The sequence below is a fragment of the Gigantopelta aegis genome, chromosome 6 (assembly GCF_016097555.1).
Source record: "Gigantopelta aegis isolate Gae_Host chromosome 6, Gae_host_genome, whole genome shotgun sequence".
Lineage (NCBI taxonomy): Eukaryota > Metazoa > Mollusca > Gastropoda > Neomphalida > Peltospiridae > Gigantopelta > Gigantopelta aegis.
In genome coordinates, this window is record NC_054704.1 from 26,346,801 (window position 1) to 26,361,449 (window position 14,649).

At 35.8% G+C, this 14,649-nt stretch overlaps 1 protein-coding gene across 3 annotated transcripts in view; it reads right to left on the bottom strand.

Moving 5' to 3' along the window:
• LOC121373873 (nardilysin-like) overlaps positions 1-14,649 on the bottom strand; it is a 62,861-nt gene that overhangs the window by 36,502 nt on the left and 11,710 nt on the right. For all 3 annotated transcript variants that reach the window (XM_041500657.1, XM_041500655.1, XM_041500656.1), the window contains exons 4-10: positions 13,582-13,651; positions 12,676-12,868; positions 10,501-10,582; positions 6,926-7,026; positions 6,562-6,688; positions 5,773-5,868; positions 794-916 (exon numbers count right to left, since the gene is read on the bottom strand). In XM_041500657.1, coding sequence (XP_041356591.1) covers positions 794-916; positions 5,773-5,868; positions 6,562-6,688; positions 6,926-7,026; positions 10,501-10,582; positions 12,676-12,868; positions 13,582-13,651 — 792 coding nt within the window. The remainder of the gene's footprint in view (positions 1-793; positions 917-5,772; positions 5,869-6,561; positions 6,689-6,925; positions 7,027-10,500; positions 10,583-12,675; positions 12,869-13,581; positions 13,652-14,649) is intronic.

Here is a 14,649-nt window from a genome sequence, read left to right on the forward strand (position 1 = left end):
AGACACGTTTTGAAACTCAATATAAAGTTGATATTTGACACGCCCTCTCCATCATACACATGCTGTTGTGATTTTGACAGCTAAATAAAAATAATAGTTTAAGCCTACGTCATTTCCTCCCATAAGTAAACCACAGGAAATAGTGCAGCCTATTTGTTGCCACCTTCAGTACTCGAGTACATGTGTGACATCGACTTTAACTTGTCAACTTCAGTGACAGTAGTCAGATTAAATATTTTCTACAAAATTATATTTTAATTTAAATACAAGTTCTTGACCCCTATATTTAAGAGATACACTACAAATAATTAGTGCCAGTGACTTTGGTTGACATGTGCAATGCATTTTATTTTAGTGCGTGTTGGAACTCTGATTCAGGTTTACCTAAACCGGAACACAGAATGTTCGGTTAACACAACAATCTGAATCGGGTCTTGTGATTGTGTCAAACACACTCTTTACTAGTGTGATATCAGAAACATACATTTTAAAAAATAATTATATATATATTATTTTCGTTGAATAGTTGTACTCGATATAATAATCATGGGAAAAAAAATTTTGGTTCCATGATTTTACCGACATGCTACCGTGAAATCCGAAGGCCTGATACCAGTCATGGTGCAATGGTATGGAATGAGAAATAGTCCAATGGGCCCACAGAATGGGGTTGGATCAAACAACTGATTTGTGAACCACTGAAATATTGTGTCCTGCACCGCATAGTTTAAACATTTTTAATAGAAAGTGAATCCTATGATAATAATGCACAAGTAAACAAAATAACTCTCACCTTGTGATTGAACTGCAAGTGTCATGTAGCATGCACCATAGTGTTCTTCGAAAAAAGCCCTAAGTCTGGCATAAACATCAATTCCATTTTTCTCTGGATCAGTCTTCAAACTTTTCAAATTTCCTGAAATAAATTTTTTTACAAGCATCACCAGTCAGTATACATCTATACTCTTAATCATATTTATAGTGGAAAATCGTAATTTTCTAATTAAAACCCACAGGACACTAACATTATGAGTTACAAGTGTTACTTCAATGGTAACTACACATTCCAAAAGAATTTGCAGTTAATTTTAAAGCCAGTCCAATTATGGCAACAAATGAACTTTGCGAATATGCTATATCAAAGTAATAATTAGCTGAATATTGTTAAATCTTAATTTAAGGGAAATATTACTCGTACAGATCACAGATATACATTTTATTTAATGAAAATGGTGAAATTGAAGCTGGAAGCAAAAGCTAGTTCAAAATTTAGATAATTGAAGAGTACACGTAGGACATTGCAATTTAAGGTAAATATTTCTCAACTGTATAAGGATATGAATTACAATTGCATTTTTAAAAAATGGTATAAACATGGGATCTCACCTGAAACAAAGTTGTAGATGTAAATATAATTTGCCCTATATGAGTCCTCCTTTAAAAATGGTACTTTTGACCTCCAGACACACATTGACAATTGACCACACAATTAATTAGACAGTAATTTTGTCTCAGTTCCCCCTAAAATATTTCTTGGATACATGTGAAATCGATAGAAAAAAAAATTAATATCCTTGGACAGATCACAAAAACATTTCTCAATTTTTCCAAAATAATTACAAGTTTAGGACAAAAATTGAGACACTGGAAATTTTCATTGTTTTAATGTATTTAACATTAAATATAAAAACCAAATTTCCCAAGACACTGATGTAAATTTAAGAATAGATCTTAAAACTGATATTTGTTGATTTTTATGATGCATCTTTGTGGGTTTTCACTGAATCTCCAATCCAAGTGAGGCTTCTGTATGTAACCATTTGTGTCCACTCTAAGTTATATATAGAACCAAACAGTTTAAGCACAAGGAAGTAGGAAATGGAGAAAACTTGAGGTGTTTTTTCTTTTATAGATACATCACCTGTCCTCATAACTAGTGCATATTCCCTACGATTAGTAGACTGGTTCGAACATCCCAACAGCCAATGGGATGGCTTAGATTCTTCCACTGTGTACCCCTTCCTGTTCCGGTCACGTGACTATAACTTCCTTCTTTTCCCTGAGCGAATCGAACGGAGAACTGGAAGAGGGGAGGAAGGGTGGGAATCATCCCATGAGGACAGGTGATGTATCTATAAAAGAGAAAACACCTCAAGTTTTCTCCATTTCTTTTCAACATCACCTGTCCTCATAACTAGAGCAGCTTTCAACAGATGGTGGCGGGTTCCGTACTCCGAAGATGCACAAGTCTTCTCCCCATGGACCGGTAGGAAACTGACAGTGGAAGAAAGAAAGCCAACCAAAATTAGCCCATCCTCCAAGCGATGCATAACAACCAATATCTATGCTGTTAGTATTAACAGTGGGAAAGGTGGCATCCGTCAGTGGTGTGGATGAATGAAGTCGTGAATTACGAAAAGGGTCACAAATTCGTTCTCCAACAAGGAAGTTCTGAATGGTGGGTAAGCATCACCACCACAGATGCAGGTGTTAGGTAACCATCCAACCAATAATTGTATACCAAACAGAAACAAATATGGTGGAAGTATCCATCAGAACATTAAACCAACAAAACCCGATTTTTTCTTACTAGTAAAACGGTGGAGAAGTTGTGCAGTGCATTGACTAACTAGTGTTATCCATACAAAAAGTTCCGACACCAATCAGTGCAAAACTTCAGAAAGGTGTGCAAAAACAATTTGTCAAATGAAGTCCTCACTTGTCGATTCAATGGACATCTTGAGGTACAGTCCTGAATCCGACATCAACGACAACGAGGACGACCAGAGTTAACCAGAGTTTGAGCTGCAACCACCGGACCCAGATGATGGAATCTCTCTACGTCGTCGGTCGATACATCTTGCAGATAGTAGTTCGCGAAGATGGAATCGGTGGCCCAATAACACCCCGGATACGATGCTGGAACCCGGAGTGTTACAATGCAGCGACATAGTAGCGGCTAAGGCACGCAGTTCATGTGGGTTAAGACGCCGACGGTGGAGGTAACCCTGCTGATTGGTAGGCACACAAAATCGTGAACGTTACCAAGTAGACACTGTGTTTTTAGTAATGTCTTTCAAATGTCTCTGGTTGCAAGAGAGAAACAATTCTCTGTCGATGTTTGCGAAAGGTGGCAGTTCTCTTCTCTCCAGGTACAGCTTAAGAGTTCAAACAGAACACAACGACAAATCTTCCACATCATGTGAACCCACAATGGAATAGAGTGCTTTAACATCATAGATGCGAGGACATTGATCCAGCAACTGATTTTTAGCAACAAAGTTCATCAAAAGACCCAGTGAAAATGAAGAGTAGTCGCGATTAAAACGCACCTTGTCGACATCCAAAGCATGTATCTCTGACACTCTTGCCGCTGTAGTGAACCATATCAAGAACACTGTCTTCCTTGTCCAAACCTCTAAAGAGGCCTTCGCAGCAGGCTTGTAAGGTGCTTGAGACAAGGCCCTCAGAACTTGATTAAGGTCCCATTTCGGTGGCCGAAACCGTTGAATCTGATCCTTGTGCTTGAAACCCTTGAACATGGAGTTTTCAAAATCGCCGATGTGGTCAAAGAAAACCCCTTCTTCCTTAAACCGTCGGAGATAAGGTCCACGCATGTAGTTGGTACAAGCTTGGATGTGGATGGTGCTGTCTCGAAATGGGATGAAGCAAGAGGCGATCCCAATCAAGTAGTGGTAGAGGATCTGGTGCCACAAGACGTAGAAGGTCTGGATACCAAATTCCGCTTGGCCATTTTGGAGCAATGAGAAGTATCCGACAATGGAACTCCTGAAACCGCTGGAGGACTCTCGGTAGCAACACTGGTGACGGGAACGCATACGCATCCAGATTGTCCCAACTGATGGCCAAGGCGTCGAGATCCAATGCGCCGGAATCCGGTACCAGTGACACGTACGATTGGAGTTGACGAATGAAGCACGTCACAGAAAGATCACCAGTTGGTGTCCAGAGCCTGTGACACACCCACCGGAACGCTTCTGGATTGAGCATCCACTCGGTGCTTTGTGGAGCGGACGGTCTTGACAACATGTCTGCCAGAACATTCGACACCCCTGGTATGTGACATGCTCTGAGTTACAGCGGGATTGCATCTGTCAGCTTGAACAGACGATAAATGAGATCGAGCAGACTGCTGGAATGAGTTCCGCCCTGACGATTGATGTAGGCCGCCGCTGACACGTTGTCAGTTGCTACCATAAGAGTTGCATGGAGCAAGTGCCGACGCCAATGACGTATCGCATTGAACACTGCCAGAAGCTCCAACACGTTTATGTGGAAAATGGCTTCAACGGCAGACCACAGCCCCGATGTCTGACTGTTGAAATGACTTCCCAACCTTCTCGTGAGGCGTCCACAAACAGATGGTCGGTCGCTTGGAATGGCATGAGAGACTCCGCCTAAGACTTTCGGCGAAATAAGCTACCATTGCAGACAGGGTCAAAGGTTGTCGAGAAGGGTTATCATCAGTCGGGGGTTGTTCAATGTGATGTACAGAATGAGGAAGACTTGTAAATGCTGTAACTGCAGGCGACCCCGTAGCTGGATGGATGTGCGTTTAGCGGGGCTTCCCCGGCCGCAAGTCCCCCTGCACCGGGGTTCGTGACCGGTAGATCGTTAGACCATCCGCTAGTGGACGACAAGCTCCCCCCGAGGCCCAACGACGGCCGCCTCGTGACAGGTACCCCAGTCAAGACTTAGGTTGAGGTCAAAAGACCTAGTAGGCTCTGCGTCGGAATCCCCCAGGAACCTGGAAGCGAACATCAGACGACGGCATGTTTATTAAATTATGCGTTCTTGTTGAGATGATTGTCATAGAAATAAAAATATTAAAAACATACTTCAATTAGCTTTGTTATGTTGGAATTTTATTTCGAATATCATGTCTATATTTATTTTACATCAACCTGAATGTCACAATTTCCGACCTTGTACTAAATACGTGATCGAAAGGAAGGAAGGAAATGTTTTATTTAACGACGCACTCAACACATTTATTTATGGTTATATGGCGTTGGACATGGTTAAGGACCACACAGATATTGAGAAAGGAAACCTGCTTTCGCCACTTCATGGGCTACTCTTTTCAATTAACAGCAAGGTATCTTTTATATGCACCATCCTACAGATAGGGTAGTACATACCATGGCTTTTGATATATCAGTCATGGTGTACTGGCTGGAACAAAAAATAGCCCAATGGGTCCAATGATGGAGATCGATCCCACACTGACCGCACATCAAGTGCTTTACCACTGGGCTACGTCCCGACCTCAAACATGTGACCGGGTGACCTGAATTATGCTTTAAAAAAAGTCACTGTAGTGTGCTCTGGTCTAGTGCCTATATATCAAAGAATCCCATATATAAAATTAAAGGGACATTCCCGAGTTTGCTGCAATATTTAAGATGTTATCAATTAACAGAGACTTTTTAACGACTGTAATTACATATTAAATATATTTTTCTGCATAAAATATTAATGGCTGTATATTAAACGTGTTTCTGATCATTCTAATATTTGTACTATGTTAAATTTCATTTTATTTTCCAGTTTCCAGTTTGGGCTTCTTACAAATATTAACACGACCAGAAACATATTGAATATACAGACATTGATATTCTAAACAAGAAAATATATTTAATATGTAAGTTTAATCGTAGAAATATTGTATTTGTCTGAAACATCTTACAGTGCAGCAAACTCAGGAATGTCCCTTTAATATAATTTAGAAAAATATAAAGGTTCTTTTACCACACATGAACTTTGACATTGGGTGAGACTCAACTGCTGTTGAACCTACTAGCTGATTAACACGCTCAAGATCATCGAGCTTTGACATCTGGAACTCTGCCAAAAATAACAAAATATCCATGAAGCAATAAATGAAGAGTTAATTTTCAAAATGTGTATTTCCATTTATGTCATTTTGTAGGGTACAGTTTAACATCCTGTTCAATGCACAAGGATCACGTTTTGATAGAAACTCTATTGCTGTATTGTTGAGTTATATTTAATTCATCCACCAGATGTGAGTCAATGTTAAACAATACATACAATGTTTTACACATGCATGCATTAACCTGAATCTTACAAACAATAAGACTTGTACTAAAACTTGACATGATTGGTCCTTATAAACATCAACACACTGATCACAGTTCACAACTATCACAACTACAGTGATGTGCAAGTCTGTAAAAGTCACAAAGCCTAATGATATTCTGAAAAAATTCTTATGGTTGCCAAATCCCGAAAAGGCACCAACAACACAAGAAGCAGAAAATACGGAATCGCTGTTTCAGAAGAAATTTATATTCCTTAAAACCAGACTTTTTAATTGGTGCTGCGGGAGTCCAGTTCGGGAAGAAAAATTAAAATCCGGCATATTACTTATATTGGGAGAAAATAAAATGCATCAAGTAATTATTGTGTTATGTTTGTCACATTTTTCTATATTAATTTCTTGCTTGCATAAATTTCATGGTGTGCAGTATTCTGTGTGGTATGAAAGTGAGCAAACATTAGAGACAAAATTCTCACCATTGTCCACAGCTTGCAGTTCTCGGTCTACACTATTTTTTAACATCAGCGGAGAAATGAAGAAGTTTGCAAATTTATCAAGAGATTGGTGAAAATATTTCTTCTGAATATCAAAGTAAAAGGTGGTCTGAAACAAAAAATATACACAGTAAACGTACATGCATGTTCAATAAAACAACATAGCATAATTCAACATGCTAGAAGAATTTATAATATTAATAACTGAATTGGAGGCTATTTAAAAAAAAAACCTCAACATATTAGCCAAAAGGAAAAGTTTATTTCTTTACTGCACATATCGAACAATTTGTGTTATAAAATTCTAGACCAATTGTTATGAATTGTGAAATAAAATCAAACATACTCTCTCACAGTCTGTCCAAGCATTTGATTCACCTCCATGTCTTGACAGAAAATCATCCATATCATTTTCTTGTGGGTATTTTTTACTTCCCATAAAAACCACTGTAAAAGGAGATAAAGTTTATACATTTAAAAATATATATATTGCAAACATTTTCAATGGCAATTAAAATATGTATTACCATATTTCTTCTATAATTACAGCTCTTCTAAAATTTCAACAGTGTATTATTCTACAGCATGTCAATGCCAAAATACTTCTAAAAATATTATCACAGGCAAATACATTAAATCTGTGAATTAAAATTTATGTTAACAATACATGTACTTCTTCCCTTTTTCATTATTTTTTGGTTTTAAAGTGATGATGTTGTACTAAATCGATTTTAGTGAATATTGTATGACGTGTAGGGAAGGCAGATTTGTATAATATTCGGTGGGGTGAAGGGTGGGTTAATCCCTCAATATCTCCTCTGCACCCACACCCAAGCATCTATGCATGCTTGCAGACATGCATATTGCTGTTTTCAGTAAAATATTAAACTGAAGTACTTGGCAGTTCAAGGGTGTATACCACCAAATCAAATCCCATTGATGGCAATAGTAACATTTGTGACTATAACTCCTACCTGCAGTGTATCGAGACATATACGCTGTGGAAATAAAGTGAATCGGAAAAAATTGGGGGTCAAGCTGCTCATTTCAGAGATAATGGATAGTGTCTATGACTACCCTAGTTCCGCACAAAATTTGAGTACCTTTTTTAAAACAGGTACCCCATATATGTTTCAAGCACAAGGCTACTTGACACAGTGGTACTAGATGAAACAATTTTGGCCAAGATGAAACTAATTTTTTTAAAAACCAAAACACTGACATTTATCACAAATCACAGGACTTGTGGTATTAACTGCTCTATCAAAAGTTCTGTGCACCTCGAACTTTGACCCAGCAGGAAGTTATTTGGTTTAGTACTACCTCAAGGGATGATTTAAACCCCTACCCACCCTTGGATCTAAGAGTATGTGGAGGTTTTGACTTTAAAAATAAAAACTTGCTATGTTATTCTTTACTGTGTGCATTGCTATACTTATTTGCATACGTGTCAAAAGATGACAAAGACATATAGATAGGGGGGTAGCTGTATATCAATCTTATTTCCAACTGTGGGGATGCATTATCTTCAGAGATGGGGGAACCAGAACCCTTGCCCCCCCCCCCCCCCCCCCCCAATCATGATTAGCCATAAGCCCATGTTCTAATTAACCAGCACTATAAAAATAAACATTTAGATTTCTCAGTCAACTGGATGGTAATGAATAATTTGATTTAAACCATTCTCAAAGGACGAAATGCTTTTTGCAAGGCTACAAAAATATATGTTTTGTAATATAGTTAACGTGCATGTGTACAACAGGTTGCTATCATGGTGCAAGCAAAACAGTGTCAGATGGAATAAAATTTAAAAAAACAACAACACATGTTTGTACAATTCCAAATCATTGTTCTAAACATCTTGAATGATAAGCTGACCAAGCAGCATGTTGTTCTAACCCGAAAGTGGGTAATGTTTGACTCGTGTCACAACTTGAAAACCACTGAAAACCTGCAATGATTGTAGCATGCAATCAAGATTCAATAGCCTGCTGGATGAAAAATTAAAACAGAAAAAATATGCTTGTAAGTTGAATGCTATTTTCAAAAATATCAATAAACTTCCCAAAGATACTCAGTATTTATTCATAATTATACAATGTGTATGGCAGCAAATATGTAACTCAGCTGAGATGTTAACAGGTTTGTTCAGATTAATACTGATTTAGTAGAAAATTATGCTGTATTGTGTACATGCAATATCTGGGTAAAGAAAATAGACCAATATGTTTATAAGAACAAGAATATCGCAGTTTACTCAACAGTAAAGCGAAGTTCTTTCCTCAAGTATAAAATAAATGTGAATATTATATTACAATTTAGAAAACAAACCCTATGTGATGTAAATAGTGAATGCCTACAACCAAGTTTATAAATAATGGCATCGTTTGACTGCCATTGATCATCTGGTTTGGGTCAAATTCTAAAACTATGACCAACTGTTCGTAATGTAGCTGTAATTATAGAATACATATGGTACTTTAAAATGGTTTGCTTACATGTCATAAGCTTAATAGTGAATACCAGGGGTGGGGAAAAGCCCTTTTTTCCCGGTCTGGGACCGATTCTTGATCTCTGAGACCGAAATTATTTTTTAAAAACGCGCGTTTGCCGGTCCCACTTTTGTCATTCTTGTCAGTCCGAAGCACCTGTCCATTTCTGTTATTGGAACAAATTCCTATCGGTCAAGTGGACCGGCCAGCCCAGACATCGGTATCTCGTGCATGATTTAAAATAATAAATAAATAGTGGTCAATAGTGGTCTGGTGTTTCAGACGTTTGTGATTTTAAAGTCTGCCTAAGTATATCGCCAGTCACTGAAGTCGGACCTACAGTAGTGTCAATCGACTGCCACTAGGCTAGACATTTGTCAAAGTCGCTGAGTCGGACAAGAGATTACACAGACATTAACGATAGCACCATTCTTGGTTTAGAGAGCCATCAAGGTATTACACTCCAATTAAAACAAAGGACCCAGAATTTGCAACTGGTTACAATCAACATCTGTCAACACCTGTGTACGGAGCTCTGTCGGGTAGAATGTCCTAGTCCGAAGCAAGAGGCTTTTGTGCAATACAAACTGCTTAAAATAGCATAAAATAAAATGAAATAATCTATAAATGTATTTATTGTTGACTGTTCAATGTAGTGTATCCAATAATTATAAAGGATTTTAAAATTAAGAAAAGGTTTCCACCTTTTTTTTTAACAAGTGGGAGTAAGCAGAACAGCTACATGTACTGTTATCTCAAGAGCCAGTAGAGGTCAAATTTCATCCAATCAGTGATGACGTTATTACTCTCTTTGTCTAAACATGTGCTAGCTCAGGCTGTCAAACGCTCAACGGTGCCATCTTTTATTAATTTTCAAGATACAGTACTGAATACTCATACTTTTTATGTACATATATGGGAATTAAATTCATAACTTTTATTCCTTTTTTATATTATTTATTCTATTATGTAAAATATTTACAATTTGTGGGGGTTTTCACTAATCATATGTGATTATTATTATTTATTTTTTTCATGTTAATTGTTTCGCGTTCATGATTCAAGATAAAACTATACAAATATCACTGATTTTTAAACAAACTATTTGGCAAATATCGTTTTTTAAATGTTTTTTTTTTTTTTTAATTCCTCCCAACCCCCCCCCACCCCCCCGGTAGTGACGACATCAAGTGGGACCGATTGACAATTTTATTTTTCCCCACCCCTGGTGAATACATAAATTAATCCACATCATTGCTAGACAGGTTTTTAAGAAATATTTAGGAAGCATACCAAATATTAAAGCAATCCATAAAAGGATTCGAAAGGTATGAGCAATTAAAAACAGAATATAGAATCAAACTTACAATAATACTAACATAAATCATCTTGTGGAATGTTATTAAATGGCTTTGTAATTAATACATACTGTGTTCCAGAAAATGAGCAAAGCCAGGAATTTCTGGTGGATCAGTGAAGCTGCCAACACTAACACACATGGCAGCTGCAGACTGAAAAAAAAGAAGAAGTAAATCTTTTAAATTCAAATATATCAAATTATGATATTAACATTGTTAATATATTCTATATTTAGTTCTGACAGAGTAACTACTGAGAAAACATGATTATGAACACATGGGTCAGGAATGGAACAAAATTGGACTTTTTTAAATTGCCAAACATGTTTGCTACAATTTCTACACCATGTGATTTTTTGTGTGAAATGAGGAACGAATTGATACTACCATATATCGCTGTGTATTAGCCTACTATGTGGATAAGCTGACCCCTTAGTTTTTCCCTCAAAATCTGGTACGAAATGGTTGGTATGATGTATACATCGACTCAACTTTTATGTAGTTAACACGGGCAAACATTTAGATATATCCGATCGAGATATTGTCGGTCTAGGGCAACAGTGAATCGTGGGAATTTGTTTTGATGAATCAATCAAAGTACAATGTACAAAAACTATTTTAATAAAGATTTTATGATAGCTGAAAAACAATAAAGGTTTATTAAAAAAATCCCCTAATGTGGAATAACATTATTATTATTATTAACATCGCTAGCTGATAAATGTTGTTTCACTCTTATACAGCAGTGTAAATATTATTTAACACCCATGACAGATAATTGCAATGATGAACACAACCTATTCTGCTCTTTTTATAAGTAGTGATATCTCAAATAAAACGTAGTTTCTAATAATTTATTAGGAATTGCAGAATCAACAATGACTGTAAGTAAAAATCATCAGTTCTGACCAATTAAATCTGCAATTGAGGACAAAATATCAGCGGTCATAAAAATACTTAATGACCGTTCTGATCATGTAACACATTTGGCGCCAAATACTGGTACTACTTGTTAGTGGCTTTTACCGGAAATTGTCGACAATAAAAATAAAATAAATTTCATTTTATTTCTCAAATAAAATATAACTTTTATTGCGTGTATCAAACAATCAAATGGACATTTGTATGGGACTTACTACAGGCTGTTAAAAATACTGATTAAATAATGCACTGGTAAGGTTTTGAAACCGAGATTGACCGACATGTTTTCGTTAGTATCGTATTTCCGTACACGCCCATATTTTTTTGTATTTTCTTAGACATTTTTTTTTTAATCCGTGTATTGGCCAACTCCTCTTCTCATGATGGTATTTAGAGGCTTGAAAAGTCAGCTAATACACAGCAATATACGGTAGTAAGTCTTCCTCATTCCAAACATGATAGATATTAAATTCAAATATTTTTTGGTTTTGGCTGCATTTTATTTTATTTTGTAATTTGTGGTTATTCAGAGTCGGGTGCTTGGATATTGGAGACCTCAGATGAGCTTTCAGATGTGTATCTGCTAATAAGCTATGTTTCTATATAAATGATAATAATAAATAAATAATAAAACTAAAAAACCCAAAATGTTGCACTCTGTAGTCTAGTTTGACTTAGCATAGTGCTGATGCTATGGATATTTAATGTTTCAAATACTACAGACGAGAAATGTGCTCGACCTCACTCAAGCCAACATACTGTATACCACATGAGTTCATCAATTCAAATTTCCTGCCATTTTGCACACGGCACTGGCTGGAAATAACAACAGAACCAGCTATAGCATTAATGTAGAAAATGAATGATTTTCTTGTTCATTTTTTTCGTCAGAAATACCTGGGAAGTTGGGAGTTGAAAAGGTTGTTTTCAGTTAATATTTTCAATGGACAACAATGGCGGATAGAATTGAAATGGGCCTATCTAGGTTTAAATTTATCCAGTCGTTATGCATATAGGCCCTAGCCGCAAATGCATATAAGTAAGCCTAACTTTATCTCTCTGGGGTTTTTTTGTGTAATTTTACACATTAATTGCTCTAAAATGTCATAAAAAGTTTTTAAAACCCACAAAAATAATGCTTACCTTTTACATATGAACGTTATTTTATGTATTTATAATCTTTGTAAGTAAAAATATGTGATCAAAAGTTATAAACTTGTACGCTATCAATGTGTTTTTGTCAAACATTAATCCAATAGTCGAAACAGTTTACAAGAGAACCCCACCCACCACAAATGTAGTAATTTTCTAAATAAAGTTCCTGCCTTTTTCTGTGGGCATGTCTGTTGTGTCTTTGGCTTGGTGTCTGTTGCAGGTTTTATCTCTAGATCTTCACCACATTCATAAGGAATGTCTTCAGTCTCATCCTCATCTTCAGACATAGAACTATCATCGTCATCAGACTGAACAGGATCAGATATCAGCAGTACCGTCAGATCATTACAAAGTTTTAGAACTCTGCAGGATTAAAAACATTTTACACAGTGAATTATAGTGAAATAAAATAATAGCATAATTCGAAGTACAATGAATATTATTTGCTATTATAATTTAACCCAGTCTTTGGTATGCTATGAGCAAAATCAAGGTTCACAATCACTATTGACATCTGAATGTGTAATTCATCATTACTCGGCCTTCTACATTAACTTTTTCATCTAGGAGCCAGATGGGGCCTACTTCTATTTTTTTTATATATAGATAGTAAGAAAGCTTTTAGTTGCCAAATGAAAAAACCCACAATGCTTTTACATCTCATATACAGATAAACATCTACCCTATAGGAACAGGACACAATATTTCCAATATGCCCTCACACATCACAGAGATTTAGACATAACCATGTGTGGGTGAAAAATTGCAGTTTGTGTGCATAAGTCCGACACCGTGCATAATTTTTACTGTACACCTAAAGTGACATAAGGATGGAATGAAGTTTATATATGGCAATGATGCCCTTGTTGGTTCTTACAATGTATAACAATAAACAGTTGTGGAACGTTTTGTACATTTATGTACCGCTTGGCTAAAGTGTCTGAAATGTATGTCCGACACCACAGAATTGCCCTTTTTTATAATTATTAATTAAAATATTATAAAACAGATACCAAACTAATACACATGACATATGACAGAAATGAAAAGTAAAAAAAATGCTCAAATAAATTAACCTGTACTCTTTCTTGTCATTGACTGATTTCAACACTTCCATACAGCTTGTTGCTTTTTGATCAGAAGATTCTAAAAAACAAAAAATCATGTATTTGTTATGAAATTTATGAAACACAGCACAAACATATGGGAAGTATATAGTTCAATCTGAAGTCCATGCATTTGGTATGTAAAGCAGGATGAAAGTTATTTTTAACTGAATTATTTAACAGCATGACATGAAATAAAAATGTTAGTATGAAAATATGTTTCCTGGTTAAGCCATCCTTTTAAACATTTTAAAATATTGTTTGCGGTAACTCAAGTGACTTACAATAGAACAGTACAACTCAGTTGTGTTTTTAGTTGAGTTTTGTGTTTATAAATATAATGTATTTTTATAATATAATTAAAAAGAAATTTAACCATTCCACTACTAACACAGTTGGTCAGGTTACAGGAAATTACCGGTAATGAATACTTTTTAAAAGGATGGTTTTACGGTCAGTTTGGTTATATATATTATTTAATATACAGCATGATTAGATATAATATGACAGGATTTATGTGAACATAAAATAATGTTAGTAATTTAACAATTGTTGAATAAAAAAGTGTTGCCACTAAACAAGATATTACAACATAAATGCTTCATACACTGTATTAAATTTTGTGCTCTTGCTCTCTATAAAACATAAACACAAACAGACATCTGCACACACACATGCATGCACACAGTCAGATGGTCAAAATAACTGATTTTATTGTGAAAATATCTACAGTAATGTAAGATTAATCAAGAATAAAATATGTGTATGGTACCTTGAGATATTGAGAGAATTTAAGTACTGATGTTGGTTATAAAAACAGGTGCACAATTCACTCATGTCTCACGAATATGTTTTGCTACATGCAACCATCAGCATTCAACATCAATTGAAATCTACAGAGTAGCTACGTGTGCTCAGTCAGTTATCTAATTAAAGGAATGCTTAAGCAAGGCTTTTGGACTGGTATGCATATTCAACGATATATAATGCACATTATTGCTTAATATTAACAAGTATATTATATTTAATTAATGAAAT